At 39.1% G+C, this 17124-nt stretch overlaps 2 protein-coding genes across 3 annotated transcripts; both read left to right on the forward strand.

Moving 5' to 3' along the window:
• The first annotated feature begins 2448 nt into the window (after positions 1-2448).
• LOC120105223 (uncharacterized) lies at positions 2449-8672 on the forward strand. Of its 2 annotated transcripts, none has more exons than XM_039117488.3 (3): positions 2449-2678; positions 2777-3024; positions 7468-8672. In XM_039117488.3, exons 2-3 carry the CDS (start codon positions 2779-2781, stop codon positions 8236-8238), a joined length of 1017 nt encoding a protein of 338 aa, XP_038973416.3. In that variant the 5' UTR covers positions 2449-2678; positions 2777-2778; the 3' UTR covers positions 8239-8672. The 2 variants fall into 2 exon arrangements, with proteins under 2 accessions (XP_038973416.3, XP_038973415.3); XM_039117487.3 differs by having other exon boundaries at positions 2450-2678; positions 2773-3024.
• A 3167-nt stretch (positions 8673-11839) lies between these two features.
• On the forward strand, positions 11840-15970 carry LOC120105224 (uncharacterized). The gene is made up of 4 exons (XM_039117489.3): positions 11840-12978; positions 14107-14390; positions 14564-14791; positions 14984-15970. Exons 1-4 carry the CDS (start codon positions 12585-12587, stop codon positions 15458-15460), a joined length of 1383 nt encoding a protein of 460 aa, XP_038973417.3. The 5' UTR covers positions 11840-12584; the 3' UTR covers positions 15461-15970.
• The last annotated feature ends 1154 nt before the right edge of the window (positions 15971-17124 follow it).

Raw genomic sequence — 17124 nt, forward strand, 5'->3', positions numbered from 1 at the left:
TTTTTTTTTTTTTTTTTACATCGGCCACTCTTGTGTGAGCATAACGTTGCATCACCAGCAATAAGATTATACAAAGTAGAAAGGAACGAAAGACATATGGATCCAAAAAATACCTTCCGAATGATGAGCAGCAAATGAGGCAATCTAGCCCACAATCTAGTTCACTTTCTGAAGGACATGTCTGACTGGACCACATGGCACTCTCGAAGCAAACGATGTGTGTCAACTAGAAAATGATACTTTGCCTCCTCCAACTTCTTCTCTCGTAGACGCTTAATCAACAAAGCTGAATTCCTCTACAGGATGATGTAACCTGCCTCCATAATATGTCCGTATGTGAGAGTCCCTCCTATGCAGCCCTAAACTCTGCCTCAAATGCTGATGCCTCGAAAGAACGACCCCTTCGCCGCAGTCAACCTGGAGCCAGGTCACAGAATCATAATCCCAATGGCAGTTGTACCAGCTCTGTGGCTAGAGGTGGGTTTCTGAGTCGAGATCATATGGAACACTTACTCCATGCAGATGAGGAGATTTGGCTTCATATTTTCTTTGGCTGAGTTGGCAGCTGCTTGGGAGGGAGGGTTACCTGTTGTTGAGTTTAAAGCATTTTAGGTTTGGCTAGAGGGGGATTCTACGACTGCTATCACGTGAATCAGTCATTCCTCCCACAATGCTCCTCAATTCATTCTTCTCTTACGTGATATTTTGCAACTTTATGCTAAAAGTTGGTGCTTGGTTGGTGCCTTTCCAAGCTACCTACATATTTAGGGAAGATAACCGAGCAGCAGATTAGTTGGCATCCACTGAGATTTATTTTAATATACAGTTTGAACATGAGGACACGCTGCCCACTCAGTATCTCAGTTAATGATGGCACATACTTATTGTTCCTCTTTCATTTGATTTTAGTTTTGGGTTTGCTTCCATTGTACAAAAAAAAAAAAAAAAAAAAAAAGACTGCATGGAGATACAATACAATTAAATATACATCGTATTATAAATAAATATGTTCATGTACAATGAAAGAGGCAGTGGCGATGATCAGTGGGCACTGTAAGATGGTGTTGATGATTTAAATCGGATTGCCTAGATGATCTTAGATCATTGATGATCATTATCTATAGCTATTCAAGATCACTAGCCATACAATACCAAAATTATCCCTGATATATTTCATAAAAATATACTTATTAGTCTTGTAAATTATTAATCCTATAAAGATATATTAATTGTTATTATAGAATTAATATTTTTTATTTATACCTATAATATACTATTTTTAATACTAATATTCATTTTGTTTAGGGAAAAAAGGCAAATAGAAGTAATATATTAAATAATTTTATTATATAAATATAGAGTATAATAGTATATTTCTACAATAATTTAGAATTAAAATTGAATAATAATATGATAATAATATGATTAATAATATAATATAATATATAATATATATAATATTGACATAATATAGTAATTATATATTGATATATCAGTTTTTCTTTTAGAATGAGAGTCATTTTTGTCCTCAAATTTCAGCCGAAGATTAATGTTTTAGGATGATATTGGATACTCGACCTTAAAAATAGACATCTTACCACTGGATGAGCGGTGGTTTGAGAAGTGAGGATAATTTCGGATCACTGCCGCATAGGATCACCGTTTGTGAAACCAAATGCGGCGATCCCGTCACCTCTACCCGTATTACCCTTGATCTTGAGATGATCACCCCATAACAAATGTCCCTTAAAGTTTATTTACAAGGTCATTCTATGTTCTTTGAAAAAAATTAGGTTATCTGCAATTTGTATTACAATACAGAGTTTTAAAAAAAATCAAAGAGGATTTTGTGTATTATATTTTAGATAAAAATATAAAATAATTTTGAAACAAAATAAATTTTTGTTTGAACAAAGTAATTCTAAAGGTTGCATGATCAAATTACGTAATATCAACAATACAACATATTTATCTATAAGTTTAATGTTCTACAAACTTATAAAGAACGTTACAAACAAACAATAAGATATCACAACCATCGAGGTACTACCTCCTAGCAAATTAATTAATTCTTTTCCATATATGAGACTGGATTTGATCGGAAAAAATGTTTCCAATTTTTCATTGCAATCTTTAGGAAAAAATTAAAATTTGGCGTAAATACTAAAGAGGGACGATAAGCGCCTATTGCTTGATCCCGTCGGCACTCAGCACAACTGTGCTGTCGGAACCATTTAAGATATTCCAAGAACGTGTCTCCTTCTTGGCTCCCTTCCTATGCTCAGATCCAACCACCCAATTGTCAAAGCTCGTTATCCATTGGAAAAATCCAGCCGTCGATCCTTTAAAAAAATGCCTAGCGTACAACTTATTATTTGTACCTGCGGTACAGCGGTACTGAAATTTTGAAACATGAAACTCTGCCGCACCCAATACCACGGTAACCATAACCCCAACCATCATATCGGATCTCCCTTTGCGAGTCCGGTCACCGCCCATTGCCCCCAAACTCTTTCCGCCATTCTTTAAATTCGAATTCTCCCCCCTCGGCCGCCACTCTCAGCCTCCATGCGGATCCTTAATCCAATCCCTCTTTTCCTCCTCCGTGACTAAGAAGAATTCGGAGTCTTAGAGATCAGAGAAGAAGAAGTAAGAAGAAGAATCCGAAGCTAGTTCCGGTGAGAAAGTGTTGTTTTAGGCTTTTCTTCGATTTTTTGCTCTTTTTTTGTGGCATTTTTGGTTTATTTTTTGGTCCTGGAATGGGATACGAAGGTAGGGATGCCGGAGGCGAGGGACTGGGTGCTGCAGGCAGCAGGTGCGGCGACGACGGAGCTCGCTGGCGGCTTCCTTATCCGGAGGGGGGCGTCGCCGATGCCGGCTGCGGAATCGGGTAGGGTCCTGAGCCGCAGGGTCGCGGACGGCAAGGAGAACATCCCTCCGTGGGCCGTGACGCGGAGGAGGAAGAGCCCGCTGCCGAAGTGGTATCCTCGGACTCCTCTTCGGGACATCACCTTCATCCTCAACGTAAGGGGATTTCTCTCCTCCCCCCATTTTCGTGGAGTCTTTACAGAAGTGCGTTTATGTTTTTTATGGGAACATTCGGAAACTTTTTCCCATTTTCGGAGATTTATGATCACTTTCTTGGCATTTGTTTGTTGAAACGATGGAATAGTAAGTAGATCCTCATTAGATGGGTCTTGCTTCTTTGTTTTGAAGCTAGGTTCTCCATTTCTAATTTCTTAATGATTACAGATTCTTGGAACTTGTTAGTTCTGTAGATGGTGGTGATTTGTAATGTGAATTTTTCATGCATTTTGTGGAATTTTCTCGCTTATATTTAGTTTTATTTCGTTCCGTGGGTTGTTTCTCTGACCCGATAATCAGATTATCTGGAGGGTTGTCTGTGATCGGATGATTAGATGGGAATTCCATGTTTTCTTTTGGACAGTACGCTGAATTTTAATTATCCACTCATTCGCATTTATAGCAATCAGAGAAATGATTGTTTCACCCATATATCTATTTTATTTTATTTTCTTATGCTTAATTACTTATTCTCTATGGTTTCTTATTAATTTTCTTCAGTTCATTGATTGGATTGGTCTTTGTGTTGTCTCTAACGCAGCATAGATTGGTCCTGTAGATCATGGAAATTCTTCAGATTTCCGTAGTGTCTTTTGTTGAATTTTACGCTTGTAGTTTTAATTGTTTCATACTATTGTAAATTATATGATTTATTTCTTGAGATATTGACTAAGTAAAGATGCATCAATTTGTGAATCTTTGTCACGTAAATAAGAAAAGATTGTTATCATGATAAACATATCATGATTTTGCTCGTATGGTTTTTTCTGTAATCAGAGATGTTGACTGAATAGCACCTACAAAAATGATATCGCTATAAGAAAGCTATTTTTTCTTTTTTTTTGAAGCCTGATGGAAGCACTAGTTGGAGCAATCACTTGAGTAATGCATGTGTGAGAACCAGCCTATCAGGCCTGTTATATGCCGAAGTTGGCAGGCCTAGCCGACTTCAATTCAGGACTTCAAGAGAGAGAGAGAGAGAAGAGAAGAGGGTTAGAACAAGGGATCACAATCCCCCGCTCGATTGCTCACCGTTGTGAACCACGCAGAGCCGTGGTCGGTAAGGCCTCCGCGGGGCAATTCAAATGGCTGCCGACCATCGGGTTGCGCACAACTATTGCCAGGATTGCGGGCGGATGCAACAATATCGAGCTTATCCTCCATTCAAAAATCTTTAAATCTTTTCTTTTCCTTTCCGACCATTTATCACCCTCGAGCTTCCTCCCTTCTTCTTTCTCACCTTTGGCGATCGACCTGCCCCCACAATCGAGCTCTGCCACCCTCAAATTCCCTTCTTTCTTTCTAGGTTTTTGGTTGCCCTGCTTCCACTATTCTAAGATATATCTCTTCCTATCAGGAGCTGCCATCGTTGCGAGATCCCTCGCCTCCACCACAACTCGGTGAGCTCCCATCCTTCCTCCTTTCCTCTTCCTCCTTCAAGTTGAGCCTTATTTCCTTAGTTTTAAATCCATCATGGGGCTTTGATTCGGCATGTTCATAGATTGCCACCATCTTTGGCTGTAGATGTAGTCCTTGGCCGTCACCGGTGGCGGCGGCTCTACCATGCCTGCCGTCGGATCGTGGGTGCCCACCTCCCGGCGTCTTCTCTCCTCTTCCCTCATTCCTTGTCAATTTACTTCTTCTTATCATTTCTTCTTTTCTTCCCTCATTTATTTATTAATTTGAAAAATGAAAAAAATATGATTTACTTCCTTGCTGCTATTTCCTCCTTGTCCTGTGGATTAGTTGCAGGGATGACCCGTGCCATTGACAACTAACGCCAAACCTCTAATTGAACCCATATCGAGATTCTCTTATCTCTGATTGAACCCAGATTGAGATTCTCTCTCTTTCTTTCTCTAAGCAAGACCTAGTGATCTTAGTTCAAAGCCATGATCCTCTTTTGCTCGGATCCAAGTTAACCCCAGGATGGAGGCCTAAAGCTCCTTGATATTAGGACAACATACCGACCCAATACCCCAGCCTTGTCGGGTATCTTTTGAATTTGGTGACCATTAACCTTTATTGAGCCATCTAAATCATAGCTCATCTTGATCAATTTAGTTCACTTTGTTCAGACCAACCTATGCAGTCGGGTACCGCCTCCGATCAATCTTACTTTTCCTTCACCCTAATTTGGGCATAAGGTTGTATTCTCTAATAGTGTTTTAATTTGTAACTTTGCTTGGCTGCTAATATAATGATAAAATTAATAATATTTTAATGATATTAAAATAGGCAAATCTGATCCATCTAATTGAAAAGTAGGATTTTGAAGCAAAAAGAGGTAAGTAACCTAAAGCTTCAAAGTATGTTTTTCGATTTTTGGTAAAAAAATAATTAGTTTATTATATTTGATTGTAATATTTGTTTTTATATTTAATTAAATGGGTTAGGCCTGTCATTATTACGATAATAATTGTTTTGTGTTATGTTATGAAATTTGGAAAATATAATTGGGTAGATTATGAATTTTGTTTCATATGTATGTATTCTCAGCATGATAATGTTTTGGCTTGTCAATGTAGATTATTCGTAGGCCCTGTTGACTTGTAATTTGAGAAACTAGTTACAACACCAAGCCACTGATGATTAGAATAGTAGTATTTGGTAGTTTTTGCATTCTATATCTGACCTATGCCACTGGGTTACGTGGCCATAGCTTGATGTTGGGTCTCTAGTATCAATTTATGAAAATAATAATAAATTTCAAAAGTGATATATGTATTATTCGAAATTTAATTTATTCTCAGTCCGTATCATCTATTTAATTAATTATTTATTAGCATGTTTCGACCCTATTTTATAGTGTTATGTTGCTTATTAGGCTAGTGTAGCTCATTATTCTTTTTTTCTCTATTTTTTAGATCCTGAATCATGATTGCTCAGAACTTGGGTAGATCTTTTGAAGATAATCGCAATTATTGGAGTTCTAGGTTAGATTATTTAGACTAGTTTAGTTAAAATATTTTATTTAATTTAAATAAATAATAATTAGTTAGTATATTTTGACTTATGTCACTTTGGAACCATTAATTATGAGAATGATTCGTTTTAGATCATGATTAAATTAATTTTCAAGAATCGAAGAATTATTATTGTTTTGATCATTAATTAGTGGTAATAACTAAGAAGTTTAATTCTTTGATTTATTGAATCTAATTATAAATTAACAGGAAGATCTTTGCGACATAAATGACTTAACATCATTTCTATTTATATAGTAAATTTGGATGTGGCACATCTGGATTTTTAGCTATTTGAGTTTTTTTTCTTAATAAATATTGTGGTGTACTTGATATAAAAGTGATGCTTTCTTAGAGCTTGTTGAACCTAAAGAGGAAAGTACTAAATAGACTGGCCAATTTTCTATTGCATGGTTCCTCTGCAATTTTGATTTTATTGAAATTTTCTGTCTTCAGCTTGTTATGATAATTGCATTTGCATGCATTACGAAATACCATAAGAATCAAAGTTAGTTCCGCTCCTAATCTACTTCTGTACACTTTGACAAAGGTTAACTATCCCTTTTGCTTTGACCTTCCTTTATTTTTGTTAAAGTAATTGTTTTGGTATAAATATGATGAGCGTTTCAGTCTGTGCATCAAGTGTTCTAGGTATTTTAATGAGCTGGAACGAGGGGTGGCTTTACTTATTTAATTATTATTATTATTACTCTTTTTGCTTGAATCTATGAATTGTCTTCCATTACAATTATTCTATTCTTTTTTTTCAAAAGAAGTATGTAATGTTTTATCTGACATACTAATTAGTAGTGCATTGAAACTATTCTAAATGAGCTCTTTATGCTACAGGAGCTTGAGTTGTAGAGTGGGTTTGCATACATTGATCTCTATGAAGCTTTAGACTTGCTTAATGTTACTTAACTGCAGATGTCTTTTTGCTTCTTTATCACAATTCCTCGGAATTCTAGAAGTGTACTATGGTACACTTGAAGTGAATAAGTGCATTTTGAATTTCAGAACTTTATTTTCTTTCATACATTAATTAATCAATTATTATATTGTTATCTTTTAAGTAGTTGTTGAATTAAAGTGCCCAATGTGTTAAAACGGCACATATGCTGATCATCCTCAGGAAATGAGTGTCTTATACGCAATTGGCACTATGCTTTTCTACTAGCAATTTTGATTAAGTTTATTCTGTTTCTTGTTCATCTGTATCCAAACTTTTTACTCCGCAGACTTGACTTAGATGTGGTATTATTTTTGTCGATTTCAGAGTTGAAGCAATAGAGTTATGAATAAAAATTGTTTTAATTCATGCCCCCTTTGTTATTCTTATGCTACTCTTACCAATATTTTTCTTCCGGATGAGTTTCATATAGACTGGATTATTTTATTTATTTTTGAAATTTATCAGGCCCTGGAGAGGAGAAGAAGCCATTTGCGAGCAGCACAGGCTCAACCGAGGGACCATGACCCTGAAGCAACTCCACAACCCACACTTCCCACAAATCCCTTGCCGCAGGAACCAAGCATTTCTGAACTGACTCCACAGGAACCGAATGTTTCTGAACAGACTCCAGTCAACCAATTCCTCCCATCTGATACTTCTGAACCCTCCTCAACTTCCACGGTCACGAGTTTTACCCCACCTTCTCCAATTGAGCATCCACTGCAGACATCTTCCTCCTTCAGTTCCCTTACTCCACCAGTTCAGCACCCTCCTCTGACCGTATCTATCACTACCAATCTTGCATCCAATGATTCGAAACCTACTGAGTATGAGAAGAACACATCGAGCCCAATTGAGCATCCACTGCAGAGATCTTCCTCTTACAGTACCCTTTTTCCAGCCGGGCACCCACCACTGACCGAATGTGTTTCTACCGATCTGGCACCCGATAGTTCGAAGCCGACTGAGTATGAGAAGAAGCGGTCAAGGCCAATCGAGCATCCACCGCAGCCATCTCCCTCTCCCGTTTCCCTTTCCTCAGCTGAGCATCCACTGCAGACTGTATTTGTTTCTAGCGATCATGCAGACCATGATTCAAAGCAAACTGAATATGGGAAGAAGCTGTTGAGCTCCATTGATGAGATTGAAAGGGTTGTGATGAAAAATCTGAAGAGGACCCCGAAGTTGCCAGCCAGGAAGGTGACATATAAGAGCACTCTTATGTCATTGCGATGAGTGAAACAATTTCGTTTCGCCAACTGAAGTGGAGAAAATTTTGGAGGAGGTTCATCGTCTGATGAGATTCTTTTTCTGCCCTATCTGCTGATAAGTCAGTAACTTCGCTGCCTTTTTCGCTACTTTACCACCCCGCCAACTTATCTCAATTTGGTTTGGGGATTCTGCTGCTGCTCTTCCTTCCATATCCAAGTTTCTGCAGGGACTTTGATTCCGGTTTGAGTTTGTTCAGACCTTCGTCCATGTAGGACTGTTCTCTGTTTCTGTACTAGAGAAAGACCTCCCCGTATCTTCTGTCGTTCTTCTTTGTTTTGGGTTTCTGTTAATCGATGTAGCTTGAGGACCTTCCATAATAAACTTTGGATCTTTCCCTATAGCTATATATATGTAAAGAAAACAATGATATAATTTTGATCTCTCGCTCTTTCCTCTCCCCCCTTCCTCCCAGTAGTATCGGGATTCGAAAAAAGCCAAAACAACTGGATCCAAATTTGGAAAAAAATCTTAGCATCCGTATTCATATTTGAATTAGATCAGATATAATAAACTTCTATCTAAAACTGAACTGAATGAGAACAGATTTATTCAGATAGTATCTGACTTATTTTCTGTCCTAACTAATTCGGCCTCAAAACTGAGACATCATCTTGAAGAAGGGGCCTTGGCTCGTCATAGGAGAGATTATGGTGCTGGAACCGTGGAGGCTAGATTTTATTTCGGATGCGAAAGCGTTCAAATCTGTGCAGTTGTGGGCATGACTTCCAAGACTTATTTTGGAATATCCGAAGCGATCAATCATCCTCAACGTAGCCCTCGCCCTCAGGAAATCGATGCTTATTGACGATTTTATTGGCATGCCGATCAATTAGAAGGAAGAATGAGGACTTTCGGCAGCCGTTTGTTTGCGAGAATGTTACGGTGGTTTGCTTTAAGTGCAGCCGGATTGGTCACACCGATGGCAGGTGTCGCTTCCATTCGCTGGATTAGCCCATACATGGGGCTAGCAACTGATGTAGCCCGAATATTTTGTTTTGGCGGAACACGGCGCAAAAGATCGAATCACTTCTAACTCATCACCAATGGAAACAAACACAAGAAAAAATCAAGGCATGACGGAGGCTCGAGCATCTCAAACCCTTGGGTCTACCCAATTCTGCCAATTTCTCCTCTTAACTCACAGAAGCCAGGCACGGTGGCGAGGTGCAAATTGTGTTGAATTAAATTAAATATTTTAAAATTTGAAAACCAAATATTTGACTTGGTCAACAGCTAAGTGTTACAATAGGACGTCATAAATCCGCAGAAAGAGAGTCTATTTCTTTTGACGCGCCTGAGCTTATATAAAGGGCTGTAGGAATCATTTCAAACACAATAAAAAATTTCTCTTCTCCCTATTTCAAGAACCTATATAAAAAAGGCTCTAGAGATTATTGGGGAGAAAATAAATTTTTTTTTTCTCCTCCTCTTAATTTTTCTAAGTTTCTTTTGAGCTATCTGCAAGCGTAAACGTGCTCTTCTTTCTTCCTTACGGGAAAGACATAGTTTTATACTAGATCGTCGTATCTCTAGGAGATCTGTGCCAGCAGACCCGTGCATGAGGAGCATAAATTTTTCTGAGACAACACGTCAACGTGCTTCGATCCATATACCATGCATCTTCTCTCTCTTTCTTCATTTTATTATTCTATTGTCAAATTAATTATTTGCTAGTTTATTCTTCTTATTTACTATTTTTAAATATTAAAAATATTTAATTATTAATTTATCAATTATATTTGTGCATCTAGGCTAACAAATTGTCGGTCTGAGCTTCTTTCTGAGTCTGGCCTTCTCAGACACCAAAGCGGGACTCGCTCGAATGTCACATGCCAGAGGCATAGTGTAATACCGATACTGGCCTGAGCACGACCCCATAAAGCCCAGGTATGTTCTCTTGAAGCTCAAACACTTGGGTTCGATCTGGCTCCAGCCTCCTCTTCCAGGCCCCCTGTAATACAGCCGAAGCAGTCGAACCTTCCAAGTCTAATCCGACCAAGCCCATGCTGCTTAGATTCCCAGGAGGAAATGGCTGGAAGTAGGCTCCTATCATGCTCTTGTGCTGCCCCATCATCACTGTCAGTTTACGAATTAGCAGTCCCATCAGTAAAGATGGCAGCCAGATTGGCACCCTTGGAATCGAATCAGCCAGAAGGTAGTAGAATTGCGGACGAGCATAGAGTTTTTGGTAAAACTAGAGGAACGCTGGAAAATCTCTCTCGGCGCCCCATCAATGATTTTTTTTTTTTTCCTGGAATTTTAGGCCTTCTCTTGGCTCGATGACCCTTGCCGAGTGATTGAAATTTTTTATGCTGTTAGAGTCATAGGACCTCTTTGGAGACATCACTCTTATGCTGTAGAAGAATATTATATTACCTCTATAGAAGTTCTCCACAACAGTCCCGGGCAAGAATTCATGGTCATCACAAATGCAAATCTTGAATCGTTTCTTTTGGCTGCTCTTTCTTATGCATCTTTCTTGAATGTGAACGTATGCATCTCTGTTGATGAACAAGTCTTGCTCCTTCTCGAAGAAAGAGAGTTATATCGTTTCCTGTGAGGCTCCATAATCCCTCTTTCTTTCAGGTCGGCATAATTTATACCAGCGTTAAGGACGCGGACGCTTGCTAATTTACAGCCCACAGAGATAGAATTAAAATTCTCGGGCTGCTTGGTTTGTCGTCTTTAAAAAGCGTTACGGAAAAAGGATGCCTCCTGAGAAAGATGTCCTTGTCCTCTTCTTGTTCCACGTAATCCCCTCTTGTATGTACAGTTTTTTCTCTTTTAGTAAAAGCCGGGAAGTAATTTGGAAGTGTAATATTCTTTTATGAGTGTATGAGAATTAATTTATTTTATTTATATATTATATATTGTTAATAAGTAATATGCAAAATGTTAGGAACTTAGGTTATTAGATCATATCACTGTTTTGGTTATTTCAAGTTAAAAATAAAATATAACATATTATCAGCGTTACAGTACTATTTTCTCTCGTGATTGTGAACTTGGTAGCCAACACTTCCAGACTTTATCACCCCCAAAGCTTGCTTTCTCATGGTTGCGTTTTTCAGTAACTTATCAATGCTATCCAAATTTCTCACTCTTTTTGTTGTTGAGTGATAAGTCAACACAAGTTGCTGTTCATGGGTCCAATAATTTCAAATATGATGCGAGCAAGATCAATAACCGCCTTCACATACATTAACTCTTTGGATTGAAAACCCGTCTAGATTTCTGCGCCCCGTAACAGTTTGAGACGTTAACCTTCAATTGTCGTTTTCCCTGCCATGTTTGATTTGTTTTTGATATATCTACGAGGCCCAAGTGAGGTACCAAAGAGTTTCTCGTTACGATGTTGTCACGCCGCAGTTTGGGAATATGGTTGGTAACCGTTTTTGGGCTCCGTAGTAATTGTAACCTTATACAAGCGGCTAGGTTAAATGCCGGATGCCAGCGAGACAGAGACAGCTGGGGAGGATAGGTTGCACGCGCGAGCGTCCGCATAGAAGTCATCATCTGCCATCTGGATGCTTTATATGCCTCTTCTTTCAAACCGCACTCCCTCATGATAGTTTCTATGCGACATTCCCTTTTGTCCGTCCACTTACATCACTCCCCACCAATTACTCTTCCTCCCTCTCCCAGTTTGAACGTCTTCGTTCTTCCAGCGGCCCATCACACGAGCTCCTGCTCTCCTAAGGTCCATTAATCCGACAAAAGGTCGCCATCCAACATGAACCGAGATAGAATTTTTCTCCGAAACCGCGTGCGCACTCCAAAGAGTTAATAGAGACCGCACTCTTCTTTTATTCCATTTCCATTTCCCTCGAAAACGACATCCTTCTCTTTATCTTTACAAAATAAACCTCCCTGAGCTTATCTAACGAGTTTTATATTCTTATAGGCCCCTCCCTCCCTCCTTCTCTCTCTAGAACCTAGAGCTACCGACCCACTGTTCTCCTTCTCATAGAATAATCTCCTGTGGGTTAATTTAATCTTCGACTCCTTCCTCTCAAAGTTTCCATCTTTGAAGCTTCGTCTTGCGCCTGCGCTTCCCGCGAACTTCTTTCCTCTTCGATCGCTGTGGAGGATTTTATAGCTACCTTTAAAAGAAAAAAAAAATAAGGGAATCCATCTCGGTTCCAGTGAAGCCGTCGGTCTCCACACTGGATCTCGCGGAAGTTTCCGTTTTGTTTGAATACGGGCATCACCTGTTTGACGGATCCCTCAAATCCTTCGGTTCTTTGGTTCAAATGAGAAATGTCACGCCGATGGTGAGATCCCTGTAGAAATCGGGCAAATAGGTGCGAATGGACCGATCTCAGCCGTCGGATGGGGCGGGGTTGGTGGTGGCGATCGAGTGCGTGGCGGGGAGCTCGAAGGCGGAGGAGTGGGGCGGGCAAGTGCCGCAGACCGGGGACGTGGTGGAGGAGATCGCGATCGGGGGGTCGCCGGCGGTGCGCGCGCCGTTCAAGGGCGGGAGAGGCGGGGTCCAGAAGCTCCTCCACGCCGCGTTCAAGCGCGGGAAGACCTCGATCGCCGTCCGGGTCCGCCGGGGCCAAGAGGAGGCTGTGGAGCTGCAGGCCTGCATCGTCCCCCACGAAGCCGCCGGGCGGCGCCAGTACGTGCTCCGATCCATTCACGACCCCAACTACGCCGTCGGGTTCGCGGACCGCTCCGAGAGCGAGTGCATCGCGTTGCAAGGTAAGCGCCCCGCCCCCCACTCGCTGTTCACTGACGTGGACGGAACCTCCTTTCCGGATGTTCGCATAGAAATCTCTATGCGTGCAGCCAGAGAAAGCCTTCGTTTCCCATTGGACTCAAAGTGGGAAGGCCCATGACTGTATATTTTTTTAACAATTAATAATTACGAATTTCTGTAAGATATCAGTCTTCTTGTAAAACCCCAGGCAATAATGGTGCTCAAATCCGTGGGCGGCCATCTAGTTCATAATTCAATAGGGGTTTATCTTGAATTACGAGTTTATTAATGGGACAAGTGAGGTGATGACTGTTTATTGTTAGATCGAGAATTGGATGGTTATAGCACTTCATAGTGTGAGCAAAAGCAGGTGACGAGGTTTCTAAAGGCTTTGTACATGAATTGTTAAAGTGAGGTATTTGTTATAAGATTATAAGACTTCATCTGCTTGGGGTTTTCGTTGGAGAAGATCTTAAAGACAATTTAATGATTCATTGCAATAGGCTTTTAATTACACATCATTCTTTTGTCATTTAAGAGCATTGAATTGCTCTGCCATCAATTTGACTATGTCGTGCTAATCCTTCCCATCAGTGGGTTGATGATGCTTTAGACTAGCGAGACCCTTTTTTTTTTTTTTTTTTTTTTTTTTTTTTTTTTTTTTTTTTTTTTTTTTTTTTTTTTTTGGTACAACATCCGTTCACATCCGCCATAGATGGGTGCAGCCAACAGAATCAAAAAAAAAAAAAAAAAAATAATACAGAATGTGAAGCACCAACACATGGTCCGAAAACTCTAGAGTGGTGGGCCGCGAAAACTTAAGTCGTCGTTGACTGTAAAATACCTCCGGTGATGCTTGAGATTCACCAGCATGCCGTATTTTTTAAGTTGATCCTTGGGCTAGTTAGACTTTGATTGGTTAGATTAAGATAAGACGAGCTGAAAACTTGGAAATTTGAGGCCTCCACTTGGGTTGACTTATTAGCCAGCGGACAATTGTTGACTATGGGAAATCACCTCCCATGATCTAACTGGCAGCAGTGCCCATTTTCTTAGAAATTGAACTTGCAGCTGATATGTTTTCTTCCTTGAGTAGGCACTGACATCTATCCATGCTTCTTCCTCTGCAGGTTCAAGGAACTCAAGGGTAGTCTGTGCATTAAACGCCGCTCAGCTCCAGGATGGATATGTATCATATCCTTGGGAGAGGAAGATGAGGGAATCACTTCCCATGTCAAACATGAGCTGCTTCCTCTCTATGCTTGTCCTTCCCAAGGCACTGGATCCAGTTGCCTCTCGATACGACTCCATTGAGGAAACCTTGGCCCGAGCAAATGCTTGGTTCAACTCCTCTCGGGCCTCAGGGGTCCCAATTGTGTTCATGAGTGTCCAGACAGAGGCTCTACTTACCAAGGTAATCCAAGGAAATGATCCTCCTCGGACATAAAAAGGTCTGGAAGTTTTGAAAGTTTTCCAGCACGGCCAGTTAAAGAATCAACACTATTTGCATGTCCTTTTTTCAGAAGAAAGTAAACTATTTTCCTTGTCTATTTCTGGTGACTGCAAATACCTGTTTTTGTGATACAGATATCTGGAGAGACAGCATCATCAACTGTGAATACAGGATCGCTGTCCGACCTTTCACATCTTGCGAATGCTAGCCTTTATGGGTTCGAGGACTACCATGGGGTGGATATTGGAGTGGTGAAGGCAGTTCGGCTTTGGTACACCCCGGCTGCCGGAGAAATGGCAGTAGAGATCAAACTTCGAGAAGGCGACACCAAGCTGGGTTTCGCAATTAGTCGCACTGAAGAAGTATTCTCTGTTTCCTCTCGACGTTTGTGTTAATTTCTATCGTGCTTGCTACCTTTACTAATAGAGCTTTATTACATTATTAAGGTTTAGCGACATCAAAAATCAATGAATTTCCTAGTGTGCAAGCCAAGTCTGTACTGATGCCTGGTAAATATGACACCTTACTCATCTCCATTCCTCCTTTGTTCGCAGGGTTTTATCTACATATCTTCTGTAATTGACGACGAAAACGACAATGGTGTGGCTTCGACACGATCAGGGCTCAGGCATCTGTACAGAGAGGCAACAAAAGCATCAAAGCTACTGGTGATCTCGAGGGTAGCCAATGAGAAAGTTCTCCCTTGGATGGTGTCTTCCTTGGGAGCCATTCGGTGTTTCGACACCGTCTCGCTCAGCCAGAAATTCTCACTTCATCGCCATGCATTGCGGCCCATTCTAATCCATGTGCTTATGTGGGAGCGACCTTCGAGCAGCGCTGTTGCTCGGTATAAGTTTATAACGCGATCTTCTGTGCCGCCGCTGCCACTGCAGCCGCCGCCGCCAGCAGCTCAACTTCCAGCAGAGAACCTAGCTTTTGGTGATGCATCAGAGATGAGGCTAGAGAGAGACACTGCAGGGAACGTGTCATTCAGATTTCATGATTTCTTCCTACCAAATAACTGGGTGTGACTTTTGTGGTTTTGCGTCTGTGTGAAACTGTATATATGTTTGTGATTACGTGAGCTGTGAGCAGGTCCATGTCAACGTGTTGCGTTCAGAAGGAGCTTCATTGGATGAAACCTCAGCTGAAGGAATGCGAAGATATATAGCTGTCACCGTGGACTGAAGGTGTTTGCTTAAGTTGCCTTATGACAAAGATTCAAGCTTTAGCTGTCAACTAGTTTGTGCGGTTGCCCACAGTGCTTATGCGTGTGTTATCTTTTCGGGTTACTAATTCCGCCCTCTCATGGAGCACAGTTTCACAATGTTTTACTTGTACATGTGCGTAATTTGGGTCAAGCTGGGGTTAGTCTCAAAATGACTGGGCTACTCATAATGGTAAACGAGACTTGACACTTCAACCTGGAACATCTGCTGTCTCAAGTTCTGGTCGTGAGGGTTTTGTTTTGAATTTAGGTTAAATTATGTTTGTGGTTGTATTGTTCGCATGAGAAAAAGATCCATCTTCTTTCGTGCCAATCCACCATCTAATTATCTGATGCGATCTGTGCATGTAGATGAATGAAGGAGTTCAAAGCACTTTGATATATGTGGTGGATGATTCGACAGTCATTTCATGTGAAGGAAGGTGAATACTTCTTTTGCTTGAAAGATATAACTATTTATTATTATCAAAATAAAAATTATATTATTAAATACCATAATATAGATATAAACTATTTTATTTTTATAACAATATTTAAAATCACGATATTTTTATTACTACATGCATATAGAATCAAAATTAAGATATTTCTAATATATTAGTCATATTTCCTATAATAAGCTATATTATGATTGCAATATTCGCGATCACATTATTTAGTATTTATATAAACTTATTGAAAATATAAAATTGAAAAAAATACAAACATATGATATAATAAATAGGTTAGATTAATAATTTTTTATATATAATAAGATTATGTTATTTAATATTACTATGTTTTTGATGGGTAATGATTATATTGTATTTTATTGTGTAATGCTACTATATTTCACATGAATTACAGTAGTCATTAGTATCATTAAAATGTACTAGAAATATTAATATAATATGAATAATATTAATATTAATATAATATTAATTTAAAATTTATATAATATATATCATGCTAATATAATAAAATAATATAATTTTATACCATAACTATTTAGTATTAATGTAGCATTTAAAATATTAATGTTATAATACAACATATCACTATTATGTTTATTGAATAATTTAATATAATATAGCATTATAATATTAAATATAGAATATTACTATGACATTTTAGCTAAAAAAAAATTATAATATAAAGTATACCATAATATTTTTCTGTTATAATATATAATATATGATATAAATATAATATTAGTTTTTATTATTAATTTTAATTTTAACATATAAATTAAATTATGACTTGCGAAGGAGAGTTTTGTCATTTCAAGAAAATTGGATAGCTTACTCCAATTTTCAGCTTATTTGAATAATTCTGACAGTTAAATAGAATTTCACATAAACATCTACCATAGCTTCGCTTTCTAGCACAGCTTTCTTTATTCCTATTTTCTTTATGCCTCTGCGAAATGTCACCTAGATAAGCAAAATCGGTTGGCTCCATTTAATGGCACCTCTCCTGGAAGGGTAG

This window comes from Phoenix dactylifera, chromosome 11 (genome assembly GCF_051530095.1).
Source record: "Phoenix dactylifera cultivar Ajwa chromosome 11, Ajwa_hap1_PhDact_Kaust_v1.1, whole genome shotgun sequence".
NCBI classification, from domain to species: Eukaryota; Viridiplantae; Streptophyta; class Magnoliopsida; order Arecales; family Arecaceae; genus Phoenix; species Phoenix dactylifera.

Coding starts and splice junctions, on each gene's coding strand:
- LOC120105223 (XM_039117488.3), top strand. CDS start 2,779: ATGCCGGAGGCGAGGGACTGGGTGCTGCAGGCAGCAGGTGCGGCGACG. Junction 3,025..7,467: donor ACATCACCTTCATCCTCAAC/GTAAGGGGATTT, acceptor GAAATTTATCAG/GCCCTGGAGAGGAGAAGAAG.
- LOC120105224 (XM_039117489.3), top strand. CDS start 12,585: ATGGACCGATCTCAGCCGTCGGATGGGGCGGGGTTGGTGGTGGCGATC. Junction 12,979..14,106: donor CGAGTGCATCGCGTTGCAAG/GTAAGCGCCCCG, acceptor CTTCCTCTGCAG/GTTCAAGGAACTCAAGGGTA. Junction 14,792..14,983: donor CAATTAGTCGCACTGAAGAA/GTATTCTCTGTT, acceptor CTTTGTTCGCAG/GGTTTTATCTACATATCTTC.